Raw genomic sequence first — 27,119 nt, 5'->3', positions numbered from 1 at the left:
TAACTAAGCAATTCCTTAAAGCTATATAACAACCAAAAAATGCCAGTCATAATCATTCCCTTATAAATAATTTTCTTCTATAGGTATCAGAATATGTTTAGTCAAATCAAAAATATTTAATGAGCATATACTACATGTACTATATATGTTAAATATAAAGAATATTTAATTAGCATATACTGTAATGCCATTATTTGAAGATCCTGCCTACCAAACACAGCTCTTTGAAACACAGAAGAGAATCAGGAAATAAGCAAAAGTTGAATAGACACCATAAAATTCATATACTAGAATTCATACATCGGACTCATCTCCAATTTCAAACACCATTCTTTTTTTTTTTGCATTTTATTTTGTTTTGTTTTTAATATTAAATATAATTTATTGTCAAATTGTTTCTATACATCACCCAGTGCTCATCCCACGGGTGCCCTCCTCAATGCCCATCACCCACTTTCCCCTCTCCCCCACCCCCCATCAACCCTCAGTTTGTTCTCAGTATTTAAGAGTCTCTTATGGTTTGCCTCCCTCCCTCTCTGTAACTTTTTTTTCTCCTTCCCTTCCCCCATGGTCTTCTGTTAAGTTTCTTAGGATCCATATATGAGTGAAAACATATGGTTTCTGTCTTTTTCTGCCTGACTTATTTCACTTGGCCTAATACCTTCCAGTTCCATCCATGTTGCTGCAAATGGCCAGATATCATTCTTCCTCATTGCCAAGTAGTATTCCATTGTATATGTAAACCACATCTTCTTTATCCATTCGTCAGTTGATGGGCAATAATTTGGCTATTGTTGAAAGTGCTGCTATAAACATTGGGGTACAAATGCCCCTAGGCATCAGCACTCCTGTATCCCTTGGGTAAATTCCTAGCAGTGATATTGCTGTGCCCGTCATAGGGTAGACCTATTTTTAATGTTTTGAGGAACCTCCCACTGTCTTCCAGAGCAGCTGCACCAGTTTGCATTCTCACCAACAATGCAAGAGGGTTCCCGTTTCTCCACAGCCTCGCCAGCATCTATAGTCTCCTGATTTGTTCATTTTAGCCACTCTGACCTGCAGGAGGTGGTATCTCAGTGTGGTTTTCATTTGTATTTCCCTGATGAGGAGTGATGTTGAGCATCTTTTCATGTGCCTGTTGGCCATCTGGATGTCTTCTTTAGAAAAGTGTCTATTCATGTCTTCTGCCCATTTCTTCACGGGATTATTTGTTTTTTGGGGTGTGGAGTTTGGTGAGTTCTTTATAGATTTTGGATACTAGCCCTTTGTCTGATATGTCATTTGCAAATATCTTTTCCCACTCCTTCGGTTGCCTTTTAGTTTTGTTGATTGTTTCCTTTGCAGTGCAGAAGCTTTTTATCTTGATGAGGTACTAATAGTTCACTTTTGCTTTTAATTCCCTTGCCTTTGGAGTAAGAAATTGCTGTGGCTGAGGTCAAAGAGGTTTTTTCCTGCTTTCTCCTCTAGGGTTTTAATGGTTTCCTGTCTCACATTCAGGTTCTTCATCCATTTTAAGTTTATTTTTGTGAATGGTGTAAGAAGTCTAGTTTCATTCTTCTGCATGTTGCTGTCCAGTTCTCCCAGCACCATTTGTTAAAGAGATTGTCTTCTTTCCATTGGATACTCTTTCCTAATTTGTCAGAGATTAGTTGGCCATACATTTGTGGGTCCAATTCTGGGGTCTCTATCACCTGGGAACTTGTTAGAAATACAAATACTCTGGCCCCACCCCAGACCTGCTGCCCCAGGAACTCTGGAAGCAGGGCACAGCCATCTGTGCTCTGATGCTTGCAAGAGTTTGAGAACCACTGAGCTAATGCATGACATAGGATGTGTATGAGGATCCATGATGTATAACAACATGGATGAAGTATTATCTAACTATAGGTGCCAGCATTTCATGGGAAAACCCTTGATAAGCCCCCTTAGGGGTAGTAAAGACATGAGGGAATAGATTTTGACTGCCACCAGCAACCAGAGGGTGTGAAAAACTATTCTGTGTGAGAAAGGGAGAGAATTTTCTTAATTAACATTTGAAATGGAGGGAGAAGGGAGAAAAGGTAAACAGGAAGGATACATTGGAGAGTAGCCAGTAAAATGAGGAGAGGCTGAAATTTAGGAGGTTAATGGTCAAGTGAAATGCCCATAATTTATTTGGGATTTTACTTTGCATCAGCTTAACTTAACTTTGATACCAGTTTAGATTCCAAGTGCCACGAAGTGCGACTTTGCCGCCAGAGCCATAAACATATCAGTAAATATTTATGCAGTCGTTTCCTGCCCAAGACAACCAGTCTGCGGCTTCCGTGAAGTCTGTGTTCCTCTTCCCTGTTAAGTAGTTCTTTACACGCATGCTCTTCTCAGCCGGTATCTGTAATGGCCCATTTCTCATTTCAGGAGCAAATGGCTGCCCAGATCTACAATAAATTAATATTGAAAACTATTGATATGAGAGATTTACAGTAAACTAGTGAGGGGCAGTTCCTGGGAACTGAAAGCAAGCATTTGGCTCTGGTCTTGAACCGCATGTGGCAGAGAGCAAAGCTTGCTGGGCTGTCCTGTTTCATAGCTCTGCTCATTGTTTTTCTTTTGAAATGCAGTTGTTTTTTTTTTCCTACTGTAGAAACTCGACACAAAAACAGGAGCTCTTTACTGTGTTGTTCATGGGTCTGATAATTGCTTTATCTTGCTTTTCTTGCTCTTTTTTGTTTTGCTAGGAGAAAGTTCAATCCAAAAGTTAATTGAAGTTGGTAGGGTTTGCAAATAGTAATTTATTTTTGCAACTATTAAGATTTCTCAAGTTAGAGTTCACCAACAAAACTGAGTCACTAGTTTTTACTTTTAACTATTTTCTAACTTAATAGACACAGAAGATAAAGCCATCAGAGATAAAAATTTTCTTGTGAAAGTTTAATATTTGTTAAGTGTTCTGTGGATCAGTTGTTTACTTTTGTATGTAAGCTTCATACAAATTTTATTTAGCTGTCAAAAAAAATTGATGAGTGTGTTTATTATGGCTAAACTCATAACCTAACAATATTCCTCATAGGGAAGACGTTTATATAATTAACATTTGCAAATGCTTCTTTCTTGAAACTATTACAGTGCATTGAATTAAAGCATGTTTACTCAAAGGTATTATTACTCAAAAATGGATACCTAAATTCTTGGTATGAAATGTACAGTTTATGGAATTCTTATAAAATTAACATAGTCTGGAATCATAGAGGAAGTGTTCACTTATCCAAGAGGGTCTCACAATAGTAGTTAAAGAAAATATAATTCTGTATTTGCAACAACATGGATGGGCCTTGAGGGCATTATGCTAAGTGAAAGAAGTCACATAGAGACAAATACCATATGATTTCACTTACATATGGAATATAAACAAAAGAAATGAACAAAAAAAACCCCACACTCTTAAATGTTGAGAACAAACTGGTGGTTGTCAGAGTGGAAGGAGTGGGGGGGATGGGCAAAATAGGTGAAAGGGATTAAGAGGTAGAAACTTCAAGTTATAAAAAAAGTAAGTCACAGAGATGAAAAATACAATATAAGGAGTATAGTCAATAAAATTGTAATAGGATTGTATGGTGACTATACTTACCATGGTGAGCACTGAGTAATGTGTAGAATTGTTGAATCAATACGTTGGACACCTGAAACTAATAAAACATTGTATGTCATTATACTTCAATAGTAAATTTTTTTTAAAAAAAAGGAAAAACCTCTAGGTCATGCCATATATAACATGACCTAGAGGTTTTTCCTTTTTTTAAGAGGATATATATATATATATATATATATATATATATAGCATATATGTAATATATATATAACATATATATATTATATATATATAACTATAATGATTTTCTCTTTAATACTTGCTTTGCTAAAAGTAATCAGGAATTACTTTTGTTTTATTTCTTTCAGTGGCATCCATCCATAGATATGTCACAGATCATAAATTAATGAGGTTATTTAGCATTGCTGAAAGATTCCAGACTGAAGCCATTTGGTAGGTTTGCAGATAAAATATTGTTAGGAAAAGATCACTGGGAGATGTTGTAGGGTGAAGGTAGAGAAGGAACATGAATATTTTGAGATGTGGCCTAGAGTTTTCCATATTTGTTTCTAGACTTTTTAATTTAGAGAGAGTAGAAGTAAGGTTTCTAGGTAAAAACACAAGATACCCAGTTAAATTTGAATTTCGTATCAACAACAAATAATATTTTTAGAATAAGCATGTTCCCAATTTTGCAAATATTGATTGTTGACCTGAAATTCATATTTAACCGGGTAGCCTATATTTTTATTTGCTAAATCTGGCAACCCTACTACATTGTTCAGTTTATGCTCTAAGACATATTATGATTTCTCTGAGGAAAAGATACCAATTAAGGCCACTAATAATACAAGCAATGAAGCATATGGGAAATGGAGAGAGTCTTTTTTTTTTTAAGATCATTTTATTTTTTATTCCTTAATTCATCAAATGAGTGTGAACTAAGTATCAAGCACACTCCTAGGAATGGGATATACATTGGTGACCAAAACCAGATCTGATCTTCATAGTGCTTACAGTCTAGTGGGGAAGGTAGGTGATGCAAACTAATTACTCCAACTGTGGTAAGGGTGTAAAGTGGACAAAATGTCCTAATTGTAATAATTGTCTGCTTCACTGATTCAAATAGTTGCAATTAAATAGCTCCTTTTTTAAACAAATGGTAAAGGATGTGGGAAAATTTGATTATAACAAGTCGAGTGGGTAGTATGCCTGAAATAGTAAAAGCCTGGCTAAGCACAACCTAGTGGCAGAGCTTTTGAATTTCAGCTTGAATTTTTGTGGGATTTTATTTTATTTTTTAAGTAAAGATAAATTTTAGCGGTGGGGGGCGACGCCTGGGTGGCTCAATCAGTTAAGCGTCTGACTCTTGATTTCAGCTCATGTCATGATCTCAGGGTCATGAGATGGAGCCCCACGTCAGGCTCTGATGACAGCACAGAGCCTGCTTCATATTCTGTCTCTCCCTCTGTCTCTGCCCCTCCCCTGTCCTCTCTGTCTCTCTCTCCCATTCTCTCTCAAAAAACAAACTTAATCAAGAAAGTAGGGGTAGAAGGGACATACCTCAACATCATTAAGGCCATATGTGAAAGACCCACAGCTAATATCATCCTCAATGGGGAAAAACTGAGAGCTTTCCCCCTAAGGTCAGGAACATGACAGGGATGTCCACTCTTACCACTGTTGTTCAACATAATACTGGAAGTCCTAGCCTCAGCAATCCAACAACAAAAAGAAATAAAAGGCATCCAAATGGGCAAGGAAGAAATCAAATGCTCACTCTTTGCAGATGACATGGCACTCAACATAGAAAACGCAAAAGACTCCACCAAAAAACTGCTAGAACAGATACATGACTTCAGCAAAGTCACAGGATATAAAACCAATGTATAGGAATCAGTTGCATTTATATACACCAATAACGAAGCAGCAGAAAGAGAAATCAAGGAATTGATCCCATTTACAATTACACCAAAAGCCATAAGATACCTAGGAATAAAACTAACCAAAAAGTAAAAGATCTGTATGCTGAAAACTATAGAAAGATTATGAAAGAAATTGAAGAAGACACAAAGAAATGGAGAAATGTTCCATGCTCATGGATTGGGAGAACAAATATTGTTAAAATGTTGACACTACCCAAAGCAATTTACACATTCAATGCAATCCCTATCAAAATAACATCAGTATTTTTCACAGAGCTAGAACAAATAATTCTAAAATTTGTATGGAACCAGAAAAGATTGAATAGCCTAAGTAATGTTGAAAAAGAAAAGCAAACCTGGAAGCATCACAATTCTGGACTTCAAGCTACATTACAAAGCTGAAATCATCAAGAAAGTGTGGTACTGGCACAAAAACAGACATATAGATCAATGGAACAGAATAGAAAACTCAGAAGTCCTCACCTCATCGACCCACAAATGTATGGCCAGCTAATATTTGACAAAGCAGGAAAGAATATCAAATAGAAAAAAGACAGTCTCTTCAGCAAATGATGCTGGGAAAACTGGGCAGTGACATGCAGAAGAATGAAACTGGGCTGCTTTCTTACATTATACACAAAAATGAATTCAAAATGGATGAAAGACCTAAATGTGACAGAAAACCATTACAATCCTACAGAAGAAAACAAGCAGCAACCTCTTTGACCTCTGCCACAGTGACTTCTTACTAGACATGTCTCTGGAGGCAAGGGAAACAAAAGCAAAATGAACTATTGGGACTTCATCAAGTTAAAAGCCTTCTGCACAACGAAGGAAATAATCAAAAAAACTAAAAGGCAACTAATGGAATGGGATAAGATATTTGCAAATGACATATTGGGTAAAGGGTTAGTATCCAAAATCTATAAAGAACTTATCAAACTCAACTCCCCAAAAAACAAATAATCCAGTCAAGAAATGGGCAGAAGACATGAATAGACACTTTTCCAAAGAAGACATCCAGATAGCTAACAGGCACATGAAAAGATGCTCAACATCACTCATTGTCAAAGAAATACAAATCAAAACAACAAAGAGGTGCCACCTCACACCTGTCAGATTGGCTAAAATGAACAACTCAGGATACAGCAGATGTTGGCAAGGATGCGGAGAAAGGAGAACACTTTTGCACTGTTGGTGGGAATGCAAACTGGTGCAGCCACTCTGGAAAACAGTATGGAGGTTTCTCAAAAAGTTAAATATAGAACTACCCTACGACTCAGCAATTGCACTACTAGGTTTTTATCCAGACGATATAAAAATGCTGATTCGAAGGGTCACATGCACTTCAATGTTTATAGCAGCACTATCAACAATAGCCAAATTATGGAAAAAATCCAAATGTTTATCAACTGATGAATGGATAAAGATGTGGTATACATATACAATGGAATACTACTTTGCAATCAAAAAGAATGAAATTTTGTCATTTGCCACATTGTGGATGGAACTAAAATGTATTATGCTAAGCGAAATAAGTCAGTCAGAAAGACAAGTACCATATGATTTCACTCATGTGGAATTTAAGAAACCTAACCGATGAACATAGGAGAAAGGAAGGCAAAATAAGATAAAAATAGAGAGGAAGGCAAGCCATAAGAGACTCTTAAATACGAAGAGCAAACTGAGGGTTGCTAGAGGGGAGGTGTTGGGGAGATAGGCTAAATGGGTGATGGGCATTAAGGAGGGCACTTGTTTGGATGAGCACTGGGTGTTATACATAAGTAATGAGTCACTGGGTTCTACTCCTTAAACCAATACTATAGGCATTGAAAATACCTATAAATAATTATGAGCCAATGATGATAATATATGATGACACAATATTCTGCCAAATATTTATATGGCAGAACTATAATTGAATATTAATGTAAGAACTATAAATTGATGACTTGAGTGCCAAGTCTTTGACATGTTTTATCCCATTTAACCTTCCCAAGAACTGTGTGAAGTACAGGCCCACACCACAGAATCTCCCCAGTAGAAAATCTCTTGGTTTTTTATGACCAAACCTCATAGAACATATTTCTTTCTCAGTACAGCATTTTTGTGCCTTTGTTTATACTGGGGGGAAAAATATACTCTTGTCCACAAAACTCTGTATAACTTTTTAAAAAACAAAATGAGGTGTGGGAAAAATTTTGATTTACACTCTAGATAGAATTGGTCTAAAGAACATCCAAATCATTTGTAGACACGTTGAGAACCACGCAGAATTTAACAATGAGGCTGTGCATCTTGGTTGTTGCTGCTACTGAGATGCAGTTTCTCCTGATGCGTCACCACCAAGCCTCTAACATTTAGCTCTGGCTTTTGCTTAGTAGTATTTGACAGAGTCCCTCCCAAAGATGAAAAGGCATTGAGAAAACTATGGGAAAAGAAGTGAGTGATCAAGGTGTTTTTTTTTTCAATATATGAAGTTTATTGTCAAATTGGTTTCCATACAACACCCAGTGCTCATCCCAAAAGGTGCCCTCCTCAATACTCATCACCCACCCTCCCCTCCCTCCCACCCCCCATCAACCCTCAGTTTGTTCTCAGTTTTTAAGAGTCTCTTATGCTTTGGCTCTCTTCCACTCTAACCTCTTTTTTTTTTCCTTCCCCTCCCCCATGGGAAATTGTGGTTTATATACACAATGGAGTACTACGTGGCAATGAGAAAGAATGAAATATGGCCCTTTGTAGCAACATGGATGGAACTGGAGAGTGTTATGCTAAGTGAAATAAGCCATACAGAGAAAGACAGATACCATATGGTTTCACTCTTATGTGGATCCTGAGAAACTTAACAGATCAAGGTGTTTACGATGGGAGAGAAGACACCACTGAATATAAAGCAACTTTTTGTTAAGACTGTTTTGGTTATTATCAGAAAATAAACACTTGAAGCCATTTGTAACCTCACATTTTCTTGTTGCATACATACATATTAATTTTACTGTGTTTTCATTAAGTTGCAGGAAGTCGTTGCATGTTTTATAATGCATTATAATTTTTTTCAATTAAAAATAATGGAAAACAGGCTCCCTGTTGGCATTTTCAGGTGGAACCTGATTTTCAACAATAGCTTACTGATGTTAAGCAGGAGATACCTATTTAGTGTTAGTATTATACCATTTTACAAAATGGTGTAGAGAAGACTAAGACACTTGCCCAAACTCCCATACCTGGGAAGCTGGCTCCAGAGGCTGTGATCTGCCCCCTGTGACACTGTCTCCATTGTGGCCCTGCTACAGATGGTGTAGCATCTCATCAACATTTCTCAGAGTTTTTGGCCAATAGGCTATTAGGTTGGAATGTTACTAGATTAATATACAGTATCATCTAAAAGGGAGTTCTGTGGCTAATTAGATTTGGGAAATGCTGCATTTAACAAGAGAAAATGTGTTACTTTACTTTTCAGAACCAAATGTATAATGCAGTTCTCTAAGATTGGTAGTTGAAATGATTTAGCATTTCCTAGATTTATTTATTTGAAGTTTGTATAGATTAAGCATGGGATTGGTAGTATAAAATATGTAACTTACAAGTTGTGTGTGTGTGTGTATGTGTGTGTGTGTGTGTGTGTGTGTGTGTGTGTGTGTAGATCTAGAGAGACATATATAGATACACCTTGTAACATTCCAATACTGACTTAAGCAAATGTGTGTTTATTTGTCTTGCGAAACAAAAAGTCTGAGGCAGGGCAGTCCAGGGCCAGATTCATTTCTCTTTCCCATTCTGCTCTACCAGCCATAACAAGCAGTCATTCATAGTTTTCACCTCATAGACACCAGACTTTGCTGCACAGATTTTGCTGCGTATATCTGCTGCACAGACTATCCAAGCCTTATAGCTGTTTCTGAGACCAAAGAAAAGGTCAAGAGGCAGCCCCAGCACTCCCACTTACATTTCACTGACCAGAGGAGCATCACACATCCACTCCACAGGACTTCTCCCAGATACAGGGAGCCTGTGAATTGGACTTTTGACTTTTAAGCCTCTGATTCAGTAAGTTGCAATGCAGTGATAAACCACAAAGCTTGATTTCATGCTCACAGGACACACCAACAGCTGTGGGGTGGCTGTGGCTGTGCCTAATGTACCTGTTTCATTTTGGGGTCCAGGCTGAGAGAGCAGCCCTTCTTGGGCTACACACTTCCCATGGTGGAAGGAAACAGGAGATGGCAGAACCATATAAGGCTCTTGAAGAGTGCTTCAGGATGGTATCTGTTGCTTCCCCCCCCACCCCCCCCCCCGCACTGCATTGTCTAATGCCAGTCATATACTAAGGCTGTCAGTAAGGCAGGGAAATATAATCCTCTTACAAAAGACATTGCAGATGGTTGGGCATATCAGCACAATCTTTCCTACATAATAAAAGCAGGCAAGTGAGAATAGACCAGAAATGAAAGTTGAGTCAGCAATATACAGTGTCTGCCACAGTTCACACAAACACACACAGAGACCTACACCACCCACGGCCTTTTTATTTATTTACGTTCCAGAGCATTTCACAGGACAAATATTCATGTCCTTTGGGAGCTGTGATCTTGAGCCAGCCACATCATGTCCCTTTGATGAAATAACTATAAAAACATCCTGGTATAAAATACTTAGCCTTTCATGTGGACTGCAGCTCCATTCAGCATTATAATAGATTCCACTGCAATTGCACAGATAACAGTCTGTGTCACAGTTATGGGAAATTTCGTGTCCATTAAAATCCACCATTGAAAACACAGTCTCTTCAATAAATGATGTTGGGAAAACTGGACAGCTACACGCAAAAGAGTGAAATTGGAGTACTGTTTTACACCATATGCAAAAATAAGTTCAAATGGGATTAAAGATTTTAATGTAAGACCTGAAGCCATAAAACTCCTAGAAGAAAACAGAGGCAGGAAGCTCTTTGACATCAGTCTTAGCGATATTTCTTTTTGGAAGAGTCTCCTCAGACAAGGGCAACAAAAGCTAAAATAAACAAATAGGACTACATCAAGCTAAAAAGCTTCTGCACAACAAACGAAACCATAGACAAAATAAAAAGGCCACCTACTGAATGGAAGAAGATATTTGCATATCATACATCTGATAAGAGGTTAATATCCAAAATATATAAAGATCTTATACCATTTAATATCAAAAGAACAACCAACCAGAGGACTTGAATGGACATTTTTCTAAAGAAGACCTACAGATGACCAATAGACACATGAAAAGATGTTCGACATTACTCATCATCAGGGAAATGCAAATGAAGACCACAATGAGATACCACCTCATACCAGTCAGATTGCCTATTATCAAAACAAAAACAAAAACAAAAAGTAACAAGTGTTGGTGGGGATGTGGAGAAAAGGGAACCCTCGTATGCTTTGGTGGGAATGTACATTGATTGGTACAGCTACTACAGAAAACAGTATGGAAGTTCCTCAAGAAATTAAAAATAAAACTACTATATTATCCAGCAATTCCACCTCTGTGTATTTATCTGAAGAAAATGAAAATGCTAATTCAAAGAGATATGTGCACCCATATGTTTATTGCAGCATTATTTATTTATTTATTTATTTATTTATTTATTTATTTAGAGGGAGAGGGAGAAAGCCCATAAGCTGGGCGGGGACAGAGCGAGAGGAGAGAGAGAATCCCAAGCAGGCACCAAGCTGTTAGTGCAGCACCCACCGCAAGGCTTAATTCTGTGAACCGTGGGATCATGACCTGAGCTGAAATCAAGAGTTAAACTTAACCAACTGATCCAGCCAGGCACCTCTATGCAGCATTATTTAAAATAGCCAAGATATGAAAGCAACCTAAGTGTCCATCAGTAGATGAGTGGATAAAGAAGATGTGATATATATATATATATGTATATATACATATATATATATAATGGAATATTACTCAGCCATTAAAAAGAAGAATGAATTCTTGCCATTTGCAACAACATGGGTGGACCTAGAAGGTATTACGCTAAATGAGATAAGTCAGGCAGAGGAAGACAAATACTGTATGTTTTCACTCATAAGTGGAATCTAAAAACAAAAAAAGAACAAATAAAACAAAACAGAAGCAGATTCATAGATATAAGAAATAAACTGTTAGTCAGCAGAGAGGGGAGGTGTGGGTGGAGTGGAGATGAAATAGGTGAGGGGGATTAAGAGGCACAAACTTCCAGTTATAAAATAAATAAGTCATTGGGGATATAATGTACAGCATAGGAAATACAGTCAATAATGTTGTAATAACTATATGGTGACAGATGGTAACTAAACTTAGCATGAGGCTCATTTTGTAATGTATGAAAATATCAGATTATGGTGATGTATACCTGAAATTAATAGGATAGTGTATGTCAATTATTCTTCAATAAAAAAATTCACTATTATCATGGTGGTATAATGAGCTGAGTTTCTTTTTAAGCCAGGAGAATTTCAGAAAATAGAGTCATGTCTAGTTATTAAAGGGTTTTTTTTCCTTTTCTTCTGAATCAGGTGCTGTCATACCATGCAACATGTTCAAAAGCTGAAGTTGACAAGTTTAAGGTAAGGAAGCAAAGAGTGCCTTGCCAGTACATAATGTTACGCAGCTTTCTGATCCTTCGTCATTTGCCTCTGTAGAATCACTCCCGCCCATTAGGTGTTAAGGAATAGAACTGGGCCTAGGTGTGCTTGGATATTTCAGTCTTAGAGGGGAAAGGGGATTTAAATATAATAGAGCAGCCTCTTCATGATCATTTCTTTCTTTCTTTCCGTTTGCCAAGCAGGTGGGATATTAGGGGAAAAAAAAATCTGTGTAATATGGTAAGAATCAGAACACCTGGCTTTGGCGTTGGTTTTTCCTCCAACTTTCTGTTCACTTAAAATCTGTGTATTTTGATCTGCAAAAAATAGGACAATACTAGCTAACACTTGTCAAATGCTTACTATGGACCAGGCACAACACAAAGCATTTTACCTGCATTAATTCATTTGAATCTCATAATCCTGTGAAGTATACTGTTTTGCAGATGAATAAGTTGAGGCATGGAGATGTTAAGTATATAGGCCAAGATCAAATGATTGTAAGGGTTATAGCCAGGCAATGCAGCCCCGGAACTGGAGTTCTTAACTACCATGTTCACTGCTGTTCAGTGGGACCTTCTTCCAGCTCCAACATTGGATAAGTCTGTGAATGAGTCTTAGATATTCTTTTTCTTTCTTTTTTTTTTTTTTTGAGATTTTATTTTTAAGTAATCTCCACACCCAATGTGGGGCTCAGACTCACAACCCTGAGATCAAGAGTCACATGCTGTGCCAACTGAGCCAGCCAGGTGCCCCTAGATATTCTTTTTCACCTCAATCACCACTGTTCCCTTAAAGGCAGCCCAGAATTCTTGTTCCTTTCCCCGCACTTCTAACCAGCCATGGTCAATATATGAGAGTGTGGGAAACCTGATTTTGCTCCCTTATGAAGGCTATGATGTCTGCCTTTTTGTTTTTGTGGAGGTTCAGAGAATTGTTGGGTTAACCACCACAACCATAAGAAAGATAGTGTTTTGTGCTGTACCAATACACATTAGTATGTAATAACACTGATGATGGCTAGTCTTCTAATTAGGAGTTTCATTTACACATACATGCATTCATGGAAGAATGGCACAGAGACCTTTGTACCTGATCGTTGAATCAGATCATTAGAGTTGAGTCACACTGATAAAGAAAGGAAACAAGGGAAGACTGCAAACTCAGAGTAGGGATGAGGGAACTGCTCAGAAGGGCAGGGAGCAGTCCATCTAGCGTGTGCATAAAGTAAGCTGCGTGGGGTCCATCCAGGGATATGGTCCTATTGGCTTGATGAGAGGCTTAGGAAAAGACATGCAGTGGTAACCCAGATCAGGAAGAGATATGTTGCCAGCAGGAGGTGACAGCTGACAGCAGAGGAAGGAGACAAAACAACCCAAACCATGGCAGTCAGGGCCTTCTTGTTATAGAGAGAAGCATCCTACATACCAGCTAGAATGTGAGTGCCATTAGGGCAACACTTTTTTTTTAAGTTTATTTATTTATTTTGAGAGCGAGAAAGGGAGAGAGCACAAGCAGGGGAGAGGCAGAGAGGGAGGAAAATGAAAGAATCCCAAGTAAGCTCTGCACTGTCAGCACAGAGCCCAATGCGGACCTCCATCCCATGAACCCATGAGATCATGACAAAGCAAGCCAAAATCAAAAGTTGAATGCTTAACCAACTGAGCCACCCGGGGGCCCCAGGGCAGCACTTTTTGTATGTTGTGTTCAGTGCTCTATCTCTACAGCTCTGGGGACACAGTAGTATTCAGTAATGATTTGTTGAATGGATGGATGAATGAATGAATCCAAAAAGCATCAGTGTTCTGTAACTCAAAACAGTTATTCACTAAGAAAATGTTAAAACCATGGTTACATATAATTATTTTTTATGTCTTATATTTTATAAATATGTCCATCAAAAATATTTAAAGCGTTTGTACTTTAATGAAATTTAGTTACCTAGAAATCCTATTTATGGAAATAACTTGCCACAAATATTTTACTGTTCTTACTGTTTTATACTTTATATTTTTACTGCTATTATAATTATCATCATTTCTAAAAGAAGGAAGGGACAGGCAGGAAGAAAGACAGCAAAGCTCACAGTGGGACTAAATATGACTGCAGGAGCTATTTGATGGGACATGTCCAGAATCACAGCAGGCCAGAATCAATAGCTCTGTACTCTCTGAAGGTATTGCCCTTTGTTCAGCCTTAATTCTTAATTCCTTAGAGTAAGGAAAACACTATTGTCTTGGAATTTGCTTTTCTATTGTTAGCTCACAAACATACTAAAAATATGAAGTATTTAAATTTGAGAACAAAGGGTTATTTCATCTTAAAATTATCAAGAGTATTAACTTAGCTAATTTATTCCAGATTTTATCCTGAAAGATATTGGTAAGTATCTTATTACAATGTAATTGAGATATAGTAGATAATTTTAACCTAATGGCTTTTTTTCTTGATATATAAAGTAAACAAAACATTATCATAATTGGTAGCTGATGTCTTGTAACTGCAGCAATAAGATTAAAATGTAGTGAGCTTAAAATAATCCTGCACATAGACACTGAAAAGTATTTACTAAAATTTCACACTGGAATATGTGCAATGGCAGTTTCCTAACATTGTAACTAAATAGCAACAAATAAATGCTTTGTTTTGACCAATATGTACAACTAAACCATGCATACATTCAAATATACTGTAGGGGCACCTGAGTGGCTTAGTGGGTTAAGCGTCCCGACTCTTGATTTTGGCTCAGGTCATGACCTCAATGGGTCGTGAGATCAAGCCCTGTGTTGGGCTCCTTGCTGTCAGCACTGAGCCTGCTTGGGATTCTCTCTCTCCTTCTCTCTCTGCCCTTCCTCCACTTGGGGTGCTCTTGCTCTCTCTCTCACTCTTTCTCAAAATAAATATGTAAAAAACGTATATATGTAGTAAACTTTGCTACCTACCGTAATTTTTAGCAGAGATATTAAAGAAAAAAGAGAGAGAGAGATTTGAAATCTGGATTCAGAGTTATCTATGAGACTTCATCAGTGCAAGGATTGCTGAGTTGATGGATTATGTGCAGCTGGGACCAAGCTAGTGATCAGTGATTCAGAGATTAAGTCAGGGTTTGGAAGAAATGTCATCAGCTAGTACTGAGAAGGATCTGGAGGTCAAATACAGGTCAGACTCCAGTTACAGCCGAAACTACACTGCATTTGGGATTCAGATATGCCGAGCACGCCAGTGGGATGTGGTTGTTTACGCAAGAGACTAGGAGGCCTCCTAGTCAAGAACTTTTCTTGGTGGAAATTGAGGCCTCTGGATGGTTCCAAGTTCAGCATGGGGTTTGTCTCTTGAATCTGTCCCTTACCACAGCCTCCTATGGATTCATCTTCTCAGCTGAAAACATGAGTGGACACAAAAGGTATGGCCCTTAGTACAGTTTCAGTACAATAAATGACTCCAAGAGCATGAGGTTTCCAGAGTGCCAGTAGAATGCAACAGAAAGCAGCAGCCCAATGGAAGGAAGCCTCAGACCAGAAGCAAGGCACCTTCTACCAAAATGGCCAGCAAAGGCTAAAGGGATGAATTCAGGCTGAGTGGTCACATTTTAAGGACAAATAAGATATACCCAGGGATGTCTCAGAAATAAGTAGAAGAGAGGGAGATCCTATTGGAGAGGATAATACATACCATTAATTGTTTTCAATTCACTACCATTTGTACTCCTAGGCGGGATGGTTTAAAGGAACACAGATTTCATATATGATAAACCTGCAGTCAATCTTTAATCATCATTAATGCTAGGCTGGTAGCTCCTTACCTTTTTTCATATCTTATCTTCCTATTTCACACCTGTCCATGCTTGGGGATTTCTTTTCCTATTGTGAAATACCATAGGAGAGGGAGAAGATGCTTTTACTTTTGTTTTGCTTTGTTCTATTAACTCTATTTCTCCAGTTGGGAAAATTTCCTCCATGGGTGCGTGGTGGTAGGTAGGTGAATGGTGCTCAGAATGTGAAAACCATTCTAGAAGAATTCCTGGATTATCTAGCCAGAATAAGTAGATGAAACAACATATAATTGCTCAGCAAAGAATGTCAGAACCTAAGCTTATTTTTATGGTTCTGACATATTATTTATACCTTGGGATTTTGGAAAACCACTTATACACAAAATGATCACAGAACTTCCTGGAACTAATGAATTAACTTTTTAAAAGTCTGGTTGAGGCTATAATATTAATAATTTATCCTTTACGGGCTGATTGCCTTGTGCATTGAATGAAGAAAGAAGGATTTAAAGAATGGTTTTTATCCTCATTAACATTTACTGATCTTCCTTGAACTTGAAATAAGAAAGGTGTGCACAGAAAATTTGTGCAGATTTTAGTGCCTGTTTATATTTCTTCTGCTCGGTGCTAACAGGAATAATGGATAAAGACCATATTGACAATTAGATCTCTTTGAAGATGACTGGTTTAAAGGCTTTTAATAACCTGAAGATGCCAGCTGTGATAACATAAGAAAATGAGTTTAGTGCACCAATTATATGCTCCTGTAATTTTATGCACTTCCCTAAGATTCCAATGCGGTGGACAGACCAAACAGTTATCACTATATATGCCAGTTTACCAATTAAAATCAACTCATGGACGTTCTCATGTTATATTGCCACCTTTTATCATCTCTTCTTTCAATTCCAAACTGCATGGGTTATGGCTGCAATCAGAGATGAACTCGTTTACAGCACTATTTAACTGCCTCAGTAATTAAACACCAATAACTCATGTTGGGTGTTTGGGTTTGGACTACCTCTTGCATATTTCAAGTTATCAATGTTAATGCCTGGGCCACAAATTAACATCCCGGTAAAGTAAATAAAATAAAATAAAGTGCCAAGGAATAGGTACTCCTTGTGGCCTTTACATAGCTACATCAAAAATAGGACCTTATGGTCTCCTCTGTGAGATGGAGGGCAGGGGACAGGCAGGGCAATAAGATGGGATATACTAGGCTTTTTTTTTAAGTAATTAAGTTTGAGTAGACATCTTTGATCCATGAAATATTCAAATGTTATCATAAGAAGCTTCCTCACTCAGAACCACCGTGGCAGTCGTGCCGGTAGATGTGTTTGTCACAGGTCCTGCACAAGAGTCCCTGCACGAGGGGTGTCCCTGAGGAGGCAGGAGGTGGGGCTCACCCCTACTTGGCTGGTCAAGTGATGGCATACCTTTTAGTAACTGACCTCCCAAAGGATGCACCTTTTTCTAATTGCACAAAGACAGGACATCTGCTGGCCACTGCCCTGCCAACTCTATTTCCAAAGCCGTGGAAAAGTCCAGTCCTTGCAGCAGCTTCTTGCAGAGGAAAAGTGTCCTGGGTAGACAGAGGACAACACCACGGCACTTACCCAAACCCAAGTAATGAGGCAACTGCCAAGGCAGGGAGGAGCAAGGTAGGGCAGAGGTTTGGGGAGCCCATGTTCCCTACCGCGGTCAGTAGGAAGCACCTTCTAGCTCCTATCCTACAGGCCGGGTGCTCCCACAGAGACACCCCCAGAGTCCAGGGGGTGATTCAGGACCTCAGGGTGCCCGGGAGGAAGGAGAGCTTTCTCTTGTTTCTCTAGCCTCAGCCCTCACAGTCTTCTGAAATGCTACCTTTGGAAATCTCAACAACCAACAACTTTCCAGTTCACCTTGGCATACTTCTAAGGTTGTTTAAAAAGATGACCTCGCAGCAGTATAAATGGAATTTGGGACTCATCTTACACCTAACCTACTCTGTCTCCTCTCCTGTCCTCACCTCTTAACTTTAGGGGGTTGTTTTTACTTTAAATAGTAGCTATGCTGAGTTTAATTTCCAAGATTTTTTTTTTTTTAATCAGGGAAAGTTATTGAACCTTCAGTGGGAAATTGGCTGCAGGGGAAACAGCTGGATCAGCATCCTAAAGGGCATCTCCTGCTCCTAGGGCAGCAGACTGAGCCGTGCAGCCAGCACCACTTGGGACGTGCCCATAAATATGTGGAGTGCTCTGTGTCCAAATGTCCGTGTGATCATATGGGGTTCTCTTTATGAGTAGTGTCTTAATGAAATGTTAGCTCAGAAAAAAAAGATGGTTACACTTTCTCACTCTTGAGTATGGAAAGTAGTGGGGAGGGGAGTGGTGTGAGGAGAACTGGGGCTGCAAGTCCAGGCTGGCCTTTTCTACTGCTGAACTACGTGGCTATGAGCTGAGGGCTCTTCAAGAACCCACCAGGCCCTCCTGTGGTGACCCTGACCTCCTTTCAGGTCAGTGTAAACAACCATATTGATCACTTCTTTCCATTTGGAAACAAAATAGGGACACTGTCTCCAAAAGGTCACAGTGGATGTTTACTTTCCCTGGGAGGAAGGATGCGCCTGGGAGGTTTTCTCCCACCTTCTTGCTTCCACACATTAACACAGCTGGTCCCCTGCACTCCTTGAGTGGCACACATGAAGGCCCAGGGAGTCTGACCCTGAGGGAATGAAATAAAAGGCAGTTCATTTTTGGTTTCGGAGCAGTGATGAGTCATGAAGGCCCAGGGAAGACAGGAGTGGAGGGCAATAGTGTGGCCCTGTTGGAGCACTGATGCCTGAACAATGAAGGCAACTATAGAGGCCAGAGAGATCAGACCTTTCCAGAACCCTGGGGCAGCTCGGACTATCTCACTCTCCCCTCTCTCTGGTTTTCCTCTAGTTAAAGCCATCTATGACTGTAGGTACAGAACTGGGAAATTGATGCTCCCTCACCTCAATGATGTGGGTTTGGTTTGGCAGTCATAATGGTTGGTTTTCTTCTGCATTTCCTTCGGTATACATAGGAGCTTCCCTCCCCCTCCTCTCCAGGGGCACACTTGACATAATTACCCAGTCACCTTTGTGTCCTCATATGTCCTCAATCCCGTGTGCTGTTCCCTCATGGAACAGAGGACTTGAGAATGTCTCCCATGCCACCACCATCCTCACAGTTAGCACCAGCTCAGACTCTCATTCTTTCTCATTCAGACAGTTGTTTGCATGCCCCCCTACCTGGTCTCCCTGCCACCTTTTCTCTCTCTGTCGGCACAGAGCCCAATGCAGGGTTCAAATTCAAAAACCGTTGAGGTCATGACCTGAGCCGAAGTCGGACACTTAACTGACTGAGCCACCCATGTGCCCCATCCCTCCCTTTTTAAAGTAAGTTCTTAAGACCTATTCCCAAATTCATCCTGTGCATAGTGGACAGATTAACAGTACTCTTCTGTTGGTGCCAGTCTTCCTTCTCAAAGAGCTCAACATCTATGATTCCATCATTTCAAATTCTTCAGTTGGACATTAAAATGAGTGAAAGGGAGTGGAAAACACAGGCTTCAGTTATGGAATGAATGAGTCATGGGAATAAAAGGTACAGCACAGGGAATATAGTCAATGACACATTTCTAGCGTATGGTGACAGATGGTAGCTACACTCATGGTGAGCACAGCGTAACGTATAGAGAAGTTGAGTCACTGTGCTGTACACCTGAAACTGATCTAACACTGAATGTCAGCTATACTCAAATAAAAAATGTTTAACTAAATAACCAAATTCATTATAATGATACTTTTAAAAACTGCTCTGAACTCTCACCTCCAGTTCACTACTCCATCTGGCTTCCCATACTCCCCCTGACCGACCCTTCCCACGAGCTATGTTAGATATTTTCTGTCCATTCTCTGCCCTTCTCTATCTCTGCTCCCATTCCTGCTTCTATCTTTGCATAGAGGCCTGACAATCTGCTTCTGCTCAGTTGTGCCCCCTCCATGAAGTCGTTCTCACTGTAATTCAGGCAGAAGTGATCTGCTCGTTTGCCATTTTTTCATTATACATATCAGTCTCTACCTTGCGATGTAAATCTTTATGCACCTGCCCAATCACCTGGTTAAACCAGGAGCATTTTTAGGAGTGAATCCTTGTCTTAGTCATTTTTGTAACCCTTATATTTCCTAAAGTGCCGCTTGCACCTGGGTGCTGGAGAAATTTCTACCAAATTCATTTAACTGTTTGCAGTTTTGATGGCAGAGGTGTTTACAACATGTGAGTCAATTTTGGAGTAAGGATTTATGACATTAAGAGTGTCGCAAATTCTTTCTCAACACCTGTTTTAGGTTCTTGTTTACTAGTTTCCTAAGAAGCCTGAACTATATGAAAAGAAAGGGATTCATTTTCTTTGTTTAGCATATTCTCTTTGGAGTGTTCAGTAATGTCAATATCTGTCCTTCCCTAGATTGGGCAAAGGCCCCTTGTCATTCTTAGTTGATTCAGCAATTTCTTTAATACAGGCATACCTCAGAAACACTGAGGGTTTGGTTCCAGCAATAAAGCAAATATCACAATAAAGCAAGTCAAATGAATTTTTTGGTTTCCCAGTGTATGTAATAGTTTTGTTGACACTCTACTATATCTATTCACTGTGCAATAGCATGATGTCTAACAATGTGCCTATCTTAATTAACAAATATTTTATTGCTAAAAGTGACTAACCATCTTCTGAGCTTTGAGCAAGTCATAATCACTGATCACTGATCGCCATAACAAATTTAATAATGTAAAAGTTTGTAGTGGATAGAGAATTAGGAAAATGTGACACAGAAACATTATGTGAGCAAACGCTTTTGGAAGAATGGCACTGATAGACTCCCTCAACACAGGGCTGCCGCAAACTTTTCATTTTGCAAAAGCCGAAGTACCTGCGAAGTGCAATAAACCAAAGTGCGATAAAATGAGGCATGCCTCGGGGCGCCTGGGTGGCGCAGTCGGTTAAGCGTCCGACTTCAGCCAGGTCACGATCTCGCGGTCCGTGAGTTCGAGCCCCGCGTCCGGCTCTGGGCTGATGGCTCAAAGCCTGGAGCCTGTTTCCGATTCTGTGTCTCCCTCTCTCTCTGCCCCTCCCCCGTTCATGCTCTGTCTCTCTCTGTCCCAAAAATGAATAAACGTTGAAAAAAAAAAATTAAAAAAAAAAAAAATGAGGCATGCCTCTATTAGATGTGATTCTTCACTCATGTGTCCTGCTACCACCATCCTGATGACTACGTTTGTCGAAACCATTATTTTCTTGAATCTCAGGATGTCTTTCTAATTTTTTTCATTTGTATGGTCCCATTTTCTGTCCTTTCTACCTATTTTTGAAATTGTGTGCTGCTTTGGTAGTTTTGTGTGTTTTCTCTCAGTTAACAGTGGATCCATCCAAAATCTTAAAAATGCGCATAAATCATGATTCTACTGATCTCAGGGCACAATATGAAATGCCAAGTTAGGAGACAACGTCTTTGTTGCCAGAGCTGTCTGTTTTTAAGCAGCCTTTGGAAGGCCACAGACACAGTAAGACAAGAGAGAGCAAACATGGAAGTAGACAAAACAGCCACCAGACTTCTCAGTTCATTTAAAATTTCTAAAAAAAAGGAAAAAAAGAAAAGAGTAATAAAATTCCTAGACCTCCGGTTTCCTCATCTTCACAACAAAGCCATTTTCAGCTATAAAATGCTATAATTTTATGAGCCTATAAAATTTATCTCCAGGAGGGAAGGGGAAAATAAAACATAAAGCAACATAAAGTTGACAAAATATCTTGGGGCTCTTATAATTTCTGAATACCCAAAGCCTTTAAATTTAAGCTCTATTTAAAAAATTGGAGTATTTGGTGGAAGACTTGGCTCAGTTTGATGTAATTACATATAATAAGTGATTTCCGAAACCCACCGTGGCTACATTATATTTGAAGGTAACATTTTACAGTAATACTCATGAGAAAGATAAGTGATTATTTTAGGTAGAACAAGGATCTGAATCTCATCAGTATAGAAACTATACACTAAGGCTACCTATAAATGTTTAAATAATTATAATGCCTTAAATGATACTACTTAGCAGGGCATAAAAAACGTTTTCCTACCCTTTATCTCACTGGAGCCTCACAACCTCTTGTTGAGGGCAGGGTCATTATAGCTCCAATTTACATACAAGGTGACCAAGAACCAAAGAACCAGCAAGAAAAATGCGTGTATTTGGCTTTGATTTTTTTCTGTCTAGTGTTTTGTTTTGACCTTGAAGACAATGCTTCATTTCAAGTACTGAAGAGGAAAATGTAAGCAATAGCATGGAATTTTATCCTGAAGTCATTTCTTTTGATGTAACTGTTATTCTTGGAAACTGTGGCATTTTGACAGTTTGTGGGGCCAAATAAGCCTGAATGGGGTTGATGTCTGAGAAAAACGGAATTTGAGGCTGAACTTTAACATAGACATTTAAAAAGAGGCTTTTTGTGGTACTCTTTGGGCAACTGATACATAATGCTATTTTATTAGAAACTTCTTTTTGTATTATGGTTGTGCTATCCATGTGACTTCTCGCCCTGGGGTTTCAGACTGCTTAGAAACCTAAGGAAATTGGAAACAGCAAACATTATGGAGATATTGCATCATTCTTAGCAAGTAGGTATATGATCCATTATTCTGACATCTTGCTTGTCTTCCTTATAGTCTGATTGGCTATCTAGCTATATAGAAATCTCTCGACATCTGGAAAGCTCAAAGGAAAGAGAGCAGTCCCACTTTATTATCCTGTATTCTCCAGGCCTGCCAAGTACCTTGTAAGACAGATAACAAGGATGTGAGATTGTGAACATCCGTTTAAGGATAAAGCACTTGTCAGGAGATAAAGTCTTATGTTTAAGGCATGAGAACTCATGAACTAGAGACTATTTTGGGAAAGATATGAAGTGAAGAATGTGAGATTGGGTTTATATTTGTATAATATTTCCTATAGCGATACATGCTATTAGGGACATCATGGGCAGTAATCTGCATATCTGAAATATGACGACTTTAACATAAGACTCTAAGGTCTTTTTAAGGATTTTTGAAAGTTATGATTCTGAATTAACCTCTGTATATTGCCTCAGTTTGTATATGTGAATATGTATGGTGTGTGTGTGTGTGTGTGTGTGTGTGCGTGCGCGTGTGCTTGCATGTGCTTTAGCTTAAAGGGATAGTCAAGTGATGTAGAGTTTCAACCCTGGCTTTGGAAAAAAGATCTTATGGCAGTTCGTTATCTCCAAAGAGACAAGCAATGGAAAATCTGTGAGAAAACAAGATCTGAGATGAAACGTTTTGGCCACTGGGTGCCATCCTTGCTCCACGTAAGGATTTACTGAGCCACAGTTCTAGGAAAAATGTTTAAAACCCAAAAGACAGTAATTTAAAAGTAATTTCAAGATATAATAATGTTTGTGTGCGCACATGACCTAGAATATGTTAATGACACAGGCAGCTTATTCATTTGCCGAGGCACGAGGTGCAAGGACTGGGGAAATCTCCCCTCTGGTTCAGCCTTATCAACAAAGCCTGAGCAAAGCCCTCTTGCTGGCTGGATCCCAAGGAACCAGCCAGCGGGTACAGGGGAGCCGCTGTGGAGGCGCTGGGAGCTGATGACGACGTGGTGTGGTGGGTATCCAGAGGTCGGATGCGCCATTAATTATTTTTATTGCTGCGTGTACTGCGGTATGTGTATAAACAGGACTTGAACCCATCCATCTGTGTGGCTGTGCCCTGTGCCTTTGAATGCATTCCTGTCATTGCGAGAGCTGGTGGAGCCATTCAGCACTCTCCCCTTCAGCAGGAATGCTGGTGATGGGTGCCGGAGGAATAGTAACTCTGTTTGGGGTTCCTTTTGTTACCCTGGAAGCAATTCATGGAGTTTGCAAAAACAACACCTTACCCAGGCACTAGAACATCCATAGTCAATGACACAGTATCTGTGCAGGATTTTGCTATCTTTGGATTTGATGCCAATATACATAAACCTGAGAAATTAAACTCAGCATTATGAACAAGAATAGCCACAGAGACTATTCTAAGGCTGTCAGGCAATACAGGCTGATGTTTCTATCCAGGGCCTCAAATATATGATTGGGACTGAAAGAAATTAGTAAAGAAGTAAGAATTTTAATAAAAGTTGAAAATCTGTTATAGTCACACCATAAAAGAAAATTCTACAGTCCTTTCTACAAGACCACATTGTAGAAGGGTTCCAAGCTCAAAATAGATTTTATCTCCTACCCCCAGGTTGGGGGCTGTGTAGAATGGCCTCATAGCTGGCCCTAGAAGCTGGCCCAGAGCAGGGCCTACAGGTACTTCCTTTAGTCTCATTGTAATCAAATCCACACACCCATGAAAGAGGAGATTGTAAGAAGGGCTGGTGAGACTTTAAAAAGGGTAGGCTTTTTTCAACCTATCCAGGGATAAAAGGCTTAAACGCTATTCCACAGTTAACCATCTACAGGTGGATGGACTTTCAAATACATTTTCTGGGCTTACTGTAGGATAACATGATACCAATCATTATATACTTTTAAATATTGCTACTCGCTAAGAGTAGTGTTTTATAGCCACAGCGTTCCTTCTGATTCAGTGTGCTTTCACAGCTCTTATTTCATTGGATGTTAACAGAAGCCTTTAAAGGAGGAATCAGTGACTTTATCCCGTTTATGGACCAGGCAGCTGAGGGACATTGCATACTGCCAGTTTGGAGACCTCACTTCCTGCTGCTGAGGTCCTTTTTTGGGACTCTCCTACCCAGTATGTGCTCAGTTCACTCGGTGTGACGGTCACCTGGAAAATAACAAACATTTAATGAACATTTTACCAGGTGCCAGGTGTGTTTTCAGTGCCTTCCCTGTATTACAAATTAAGAAATCGAGATAGGGATAAGCATGCTGAATTTGTGATATCCCCTTTCTGTGATAACAGACATGGAATCCTTCCTGCTTTACATTCTTCTGGTCCTGGCTTGGTCTGGTTATGAGCCCTTCTGAATTCTAAGGCTTAGGTTCTTAATAGACGAGTTCAGATTTCAACAGACTGTACTAAGGGTGTGTGTGTGTGTGTGTGTGTGTGTTCAAGGTTACATAGTGGTGAGACAATCCAGGACTACTACTTAAGCAGATGTGTATTCTCAGACTTCAGCATTCTGGAATATCAACATCAAGGGACAGGTTGTAGGATCTAAAAGTGATCTTTCCCCTCAAAGGGTAAATCCCAAACAGTTCTTGTGCTGAATGATCCCATTCTTCTGTATACTAGGTTCACTTTCCTAACATACATTATAATTAATCTTGGGCCTTTCCAGAGACAGAAGGGAGTTCTGTGAAAATCAAGTTTTGTGGTGGTTTCTGCAGGAACAGGTGGCCATCCTCACCACTGGCTTAAATTTGTCAAACATGAAATGTTAAGCTGGATTTTAAAGAAGGACACTTTGCACTCTCCCCCTCACCACCAGCAGGAAAGCCCTAGAATTTAGACAAGAAAGACAAGAGGGAGAGAGGCTCCCTATGACTACTTTGCTCTAATACGAAAAATCATAGAACTCACCCTCCCTTTAAAATCACAGAGAAACTTACTTTTCTGCTTAGAATATCTTTCAGACCATCAGTGATCCCTTTGAAAACAGCGTTCCTCTGGTTCTCTGAAGAGTTATGTGTGAGAGCAAAGGCTGATTATTTTGATAACCCCCTTAAAAAACCAAAGGTCCAAGTATGCTGTTGTTAGGAATGTCCCTGTCTGCACTAGGCTGTGATCAGGCGTCTCTCTCTCTGTGAGCTCTTGCTCCCACTGCATCGTGATTCACTCATGAGAAGGCAGGGCTGAGTGGTTGCCAGGTCCCAGAATGCAGGACAACCTGCCCCACCGATTGCACTCCTGCAAAGCCAACCACTGCAGGCAGATTCCCCTGGCCACTCCTGGAGCTGGCAGCAACAAGCACCCGGGGGCCCCTTGAGCCAAATGTGCAGAGCCGTATACATGCATGCAGCATGGAACCCCTGGGTATGCTCAGTGCAGTCTGGCTTTCCTTACAAAGGGTATAAACGTGGCCTGTGTCAAGGCCTAAGTTTCTCATCTTTCAGCAATCCCTTCCAGAAAGAACTATTTCCAAGTTGCAGTTTGGAGAATCTCAGGGAAGTTTGCCAGTGGGTCCAGTTTGGGTCAAGTGCTGATCCCTGGACCAACCAACTGTGACAACCAACTGTGACAGGGGCATAGTCCTAGAACAATATGTCAGGTCCAGAGTGGAAACACCTGGCTGGAGTAGAATGCATGGTCTCCTTGAAAGGAGAGGGATATAGGTAGATAGTCTTATAGCTGTCCTTCACAGATGAGGTATACATGCACAGAACTTTAAGATGTGACTTTTGGTCCCTATCCAACCTATTGTGGCCTCTCTTGTGGAAAGCACACAATTCCTGGAGCACAGCTGAGATGCTCACAACTCCCCCTTCATAATTCATTAATGTAGACACTAAGTGACACCAGTGTCTATCTGACCTATCTGCCATAGTGGTTTCCTAAGTGACTTTGTCTGGATCGCATTATTGAAAAGAATGTATTATTATATCCTTAAGGCATTTCTATTTCCACAGCTAATCCCCACTGACGGTCACCCTGATTTGGCTCTCAAACTCACCCGAATTTTGTAAGGCAAATAAATATAAATCGGCCCAGGAACTCCTCATTAACAATTATCTCACCTGATCACATGACAGTCACATCTTTCTATCGCTTTTCTGCCCTGGAGGTGCTAAATGTAGAACCAGGAAAGCCCCTTTCAACTAGATCAACCAATAACCCACAGATTCCTTCTCAAGTGGCCATTTCTTCATGAACTAGATAGGATTTACTGGAGAATCGAGCAGATCGAGAGGCCAAACATCCCTAGATCTGATGTTTGAAACTCACAGTAAGAGCTCAAGTCCTAATCTACTTCCTGGCCTCATTAGAATTCAGTTAGGAGAAGGGCATTCTTTCCTAGAGGCTCTCTGGCAGATTTGTGTATGAACAGTTAACCCTGGTGTTAGCAAAAGCAGTTACTTGTATCCAAACAGCTTTCTCTGGCTGCCAAAAGAATCCCAAAGCTGTTTAGACAAGACTTTTCTTATCCTCCCACCAGGATGCAAATATTTTAAGTGGACAGAGTGAGATAAAATGCAGTCAGTACTGCACTGACACT

The 27,119-nt window shown here is 39.7% G+C and overlaps 1 protein-coding gene across 2 annotated transcripts in view; it reads left to right on the top strand.

The window, feature by feature from the left end:
* Window positions 1-27,119, top strand: part of PDE11A (phosphodiesterase 11A) — a 412,306-nt gene that overhangs the window by 265,770 nt on the left and 119,417 nt on the right. For both annotated transcript variants that reach the window (XM_030325285.1, XM_030325284.1), the window contains exon 10: window positions 12,030-12,080. In XM_030325285.1, coding sequence (XP_030181145.1) covers window positions 12,030-12,080 — 51 coding nt within the window. The remainder of the gene's footprint in view (window positions 1-12,029; window positions 12,081-27,119) is intronic.

Source organism: Lynx canadensis, chromosome C1 (assembly GCF_007474595.2).
Source record: "Lynx canadensis isolate LIC74 chromosome C1, mLynCan4.pri.v2, whole genome shotgun sequence".
In the NCBI taxonomy this organism is placed as follows: Eukaryota; Metazoa; Chordata; class Mammalia; order Carnivora; family Felidae; genus Lynx; species Lynx canadensis.
The sequence above is the reverse complement of the archived record's forward strand: the minus strand, read 5'-3'. Positions and strand labels throughout refer to the sequence as shown.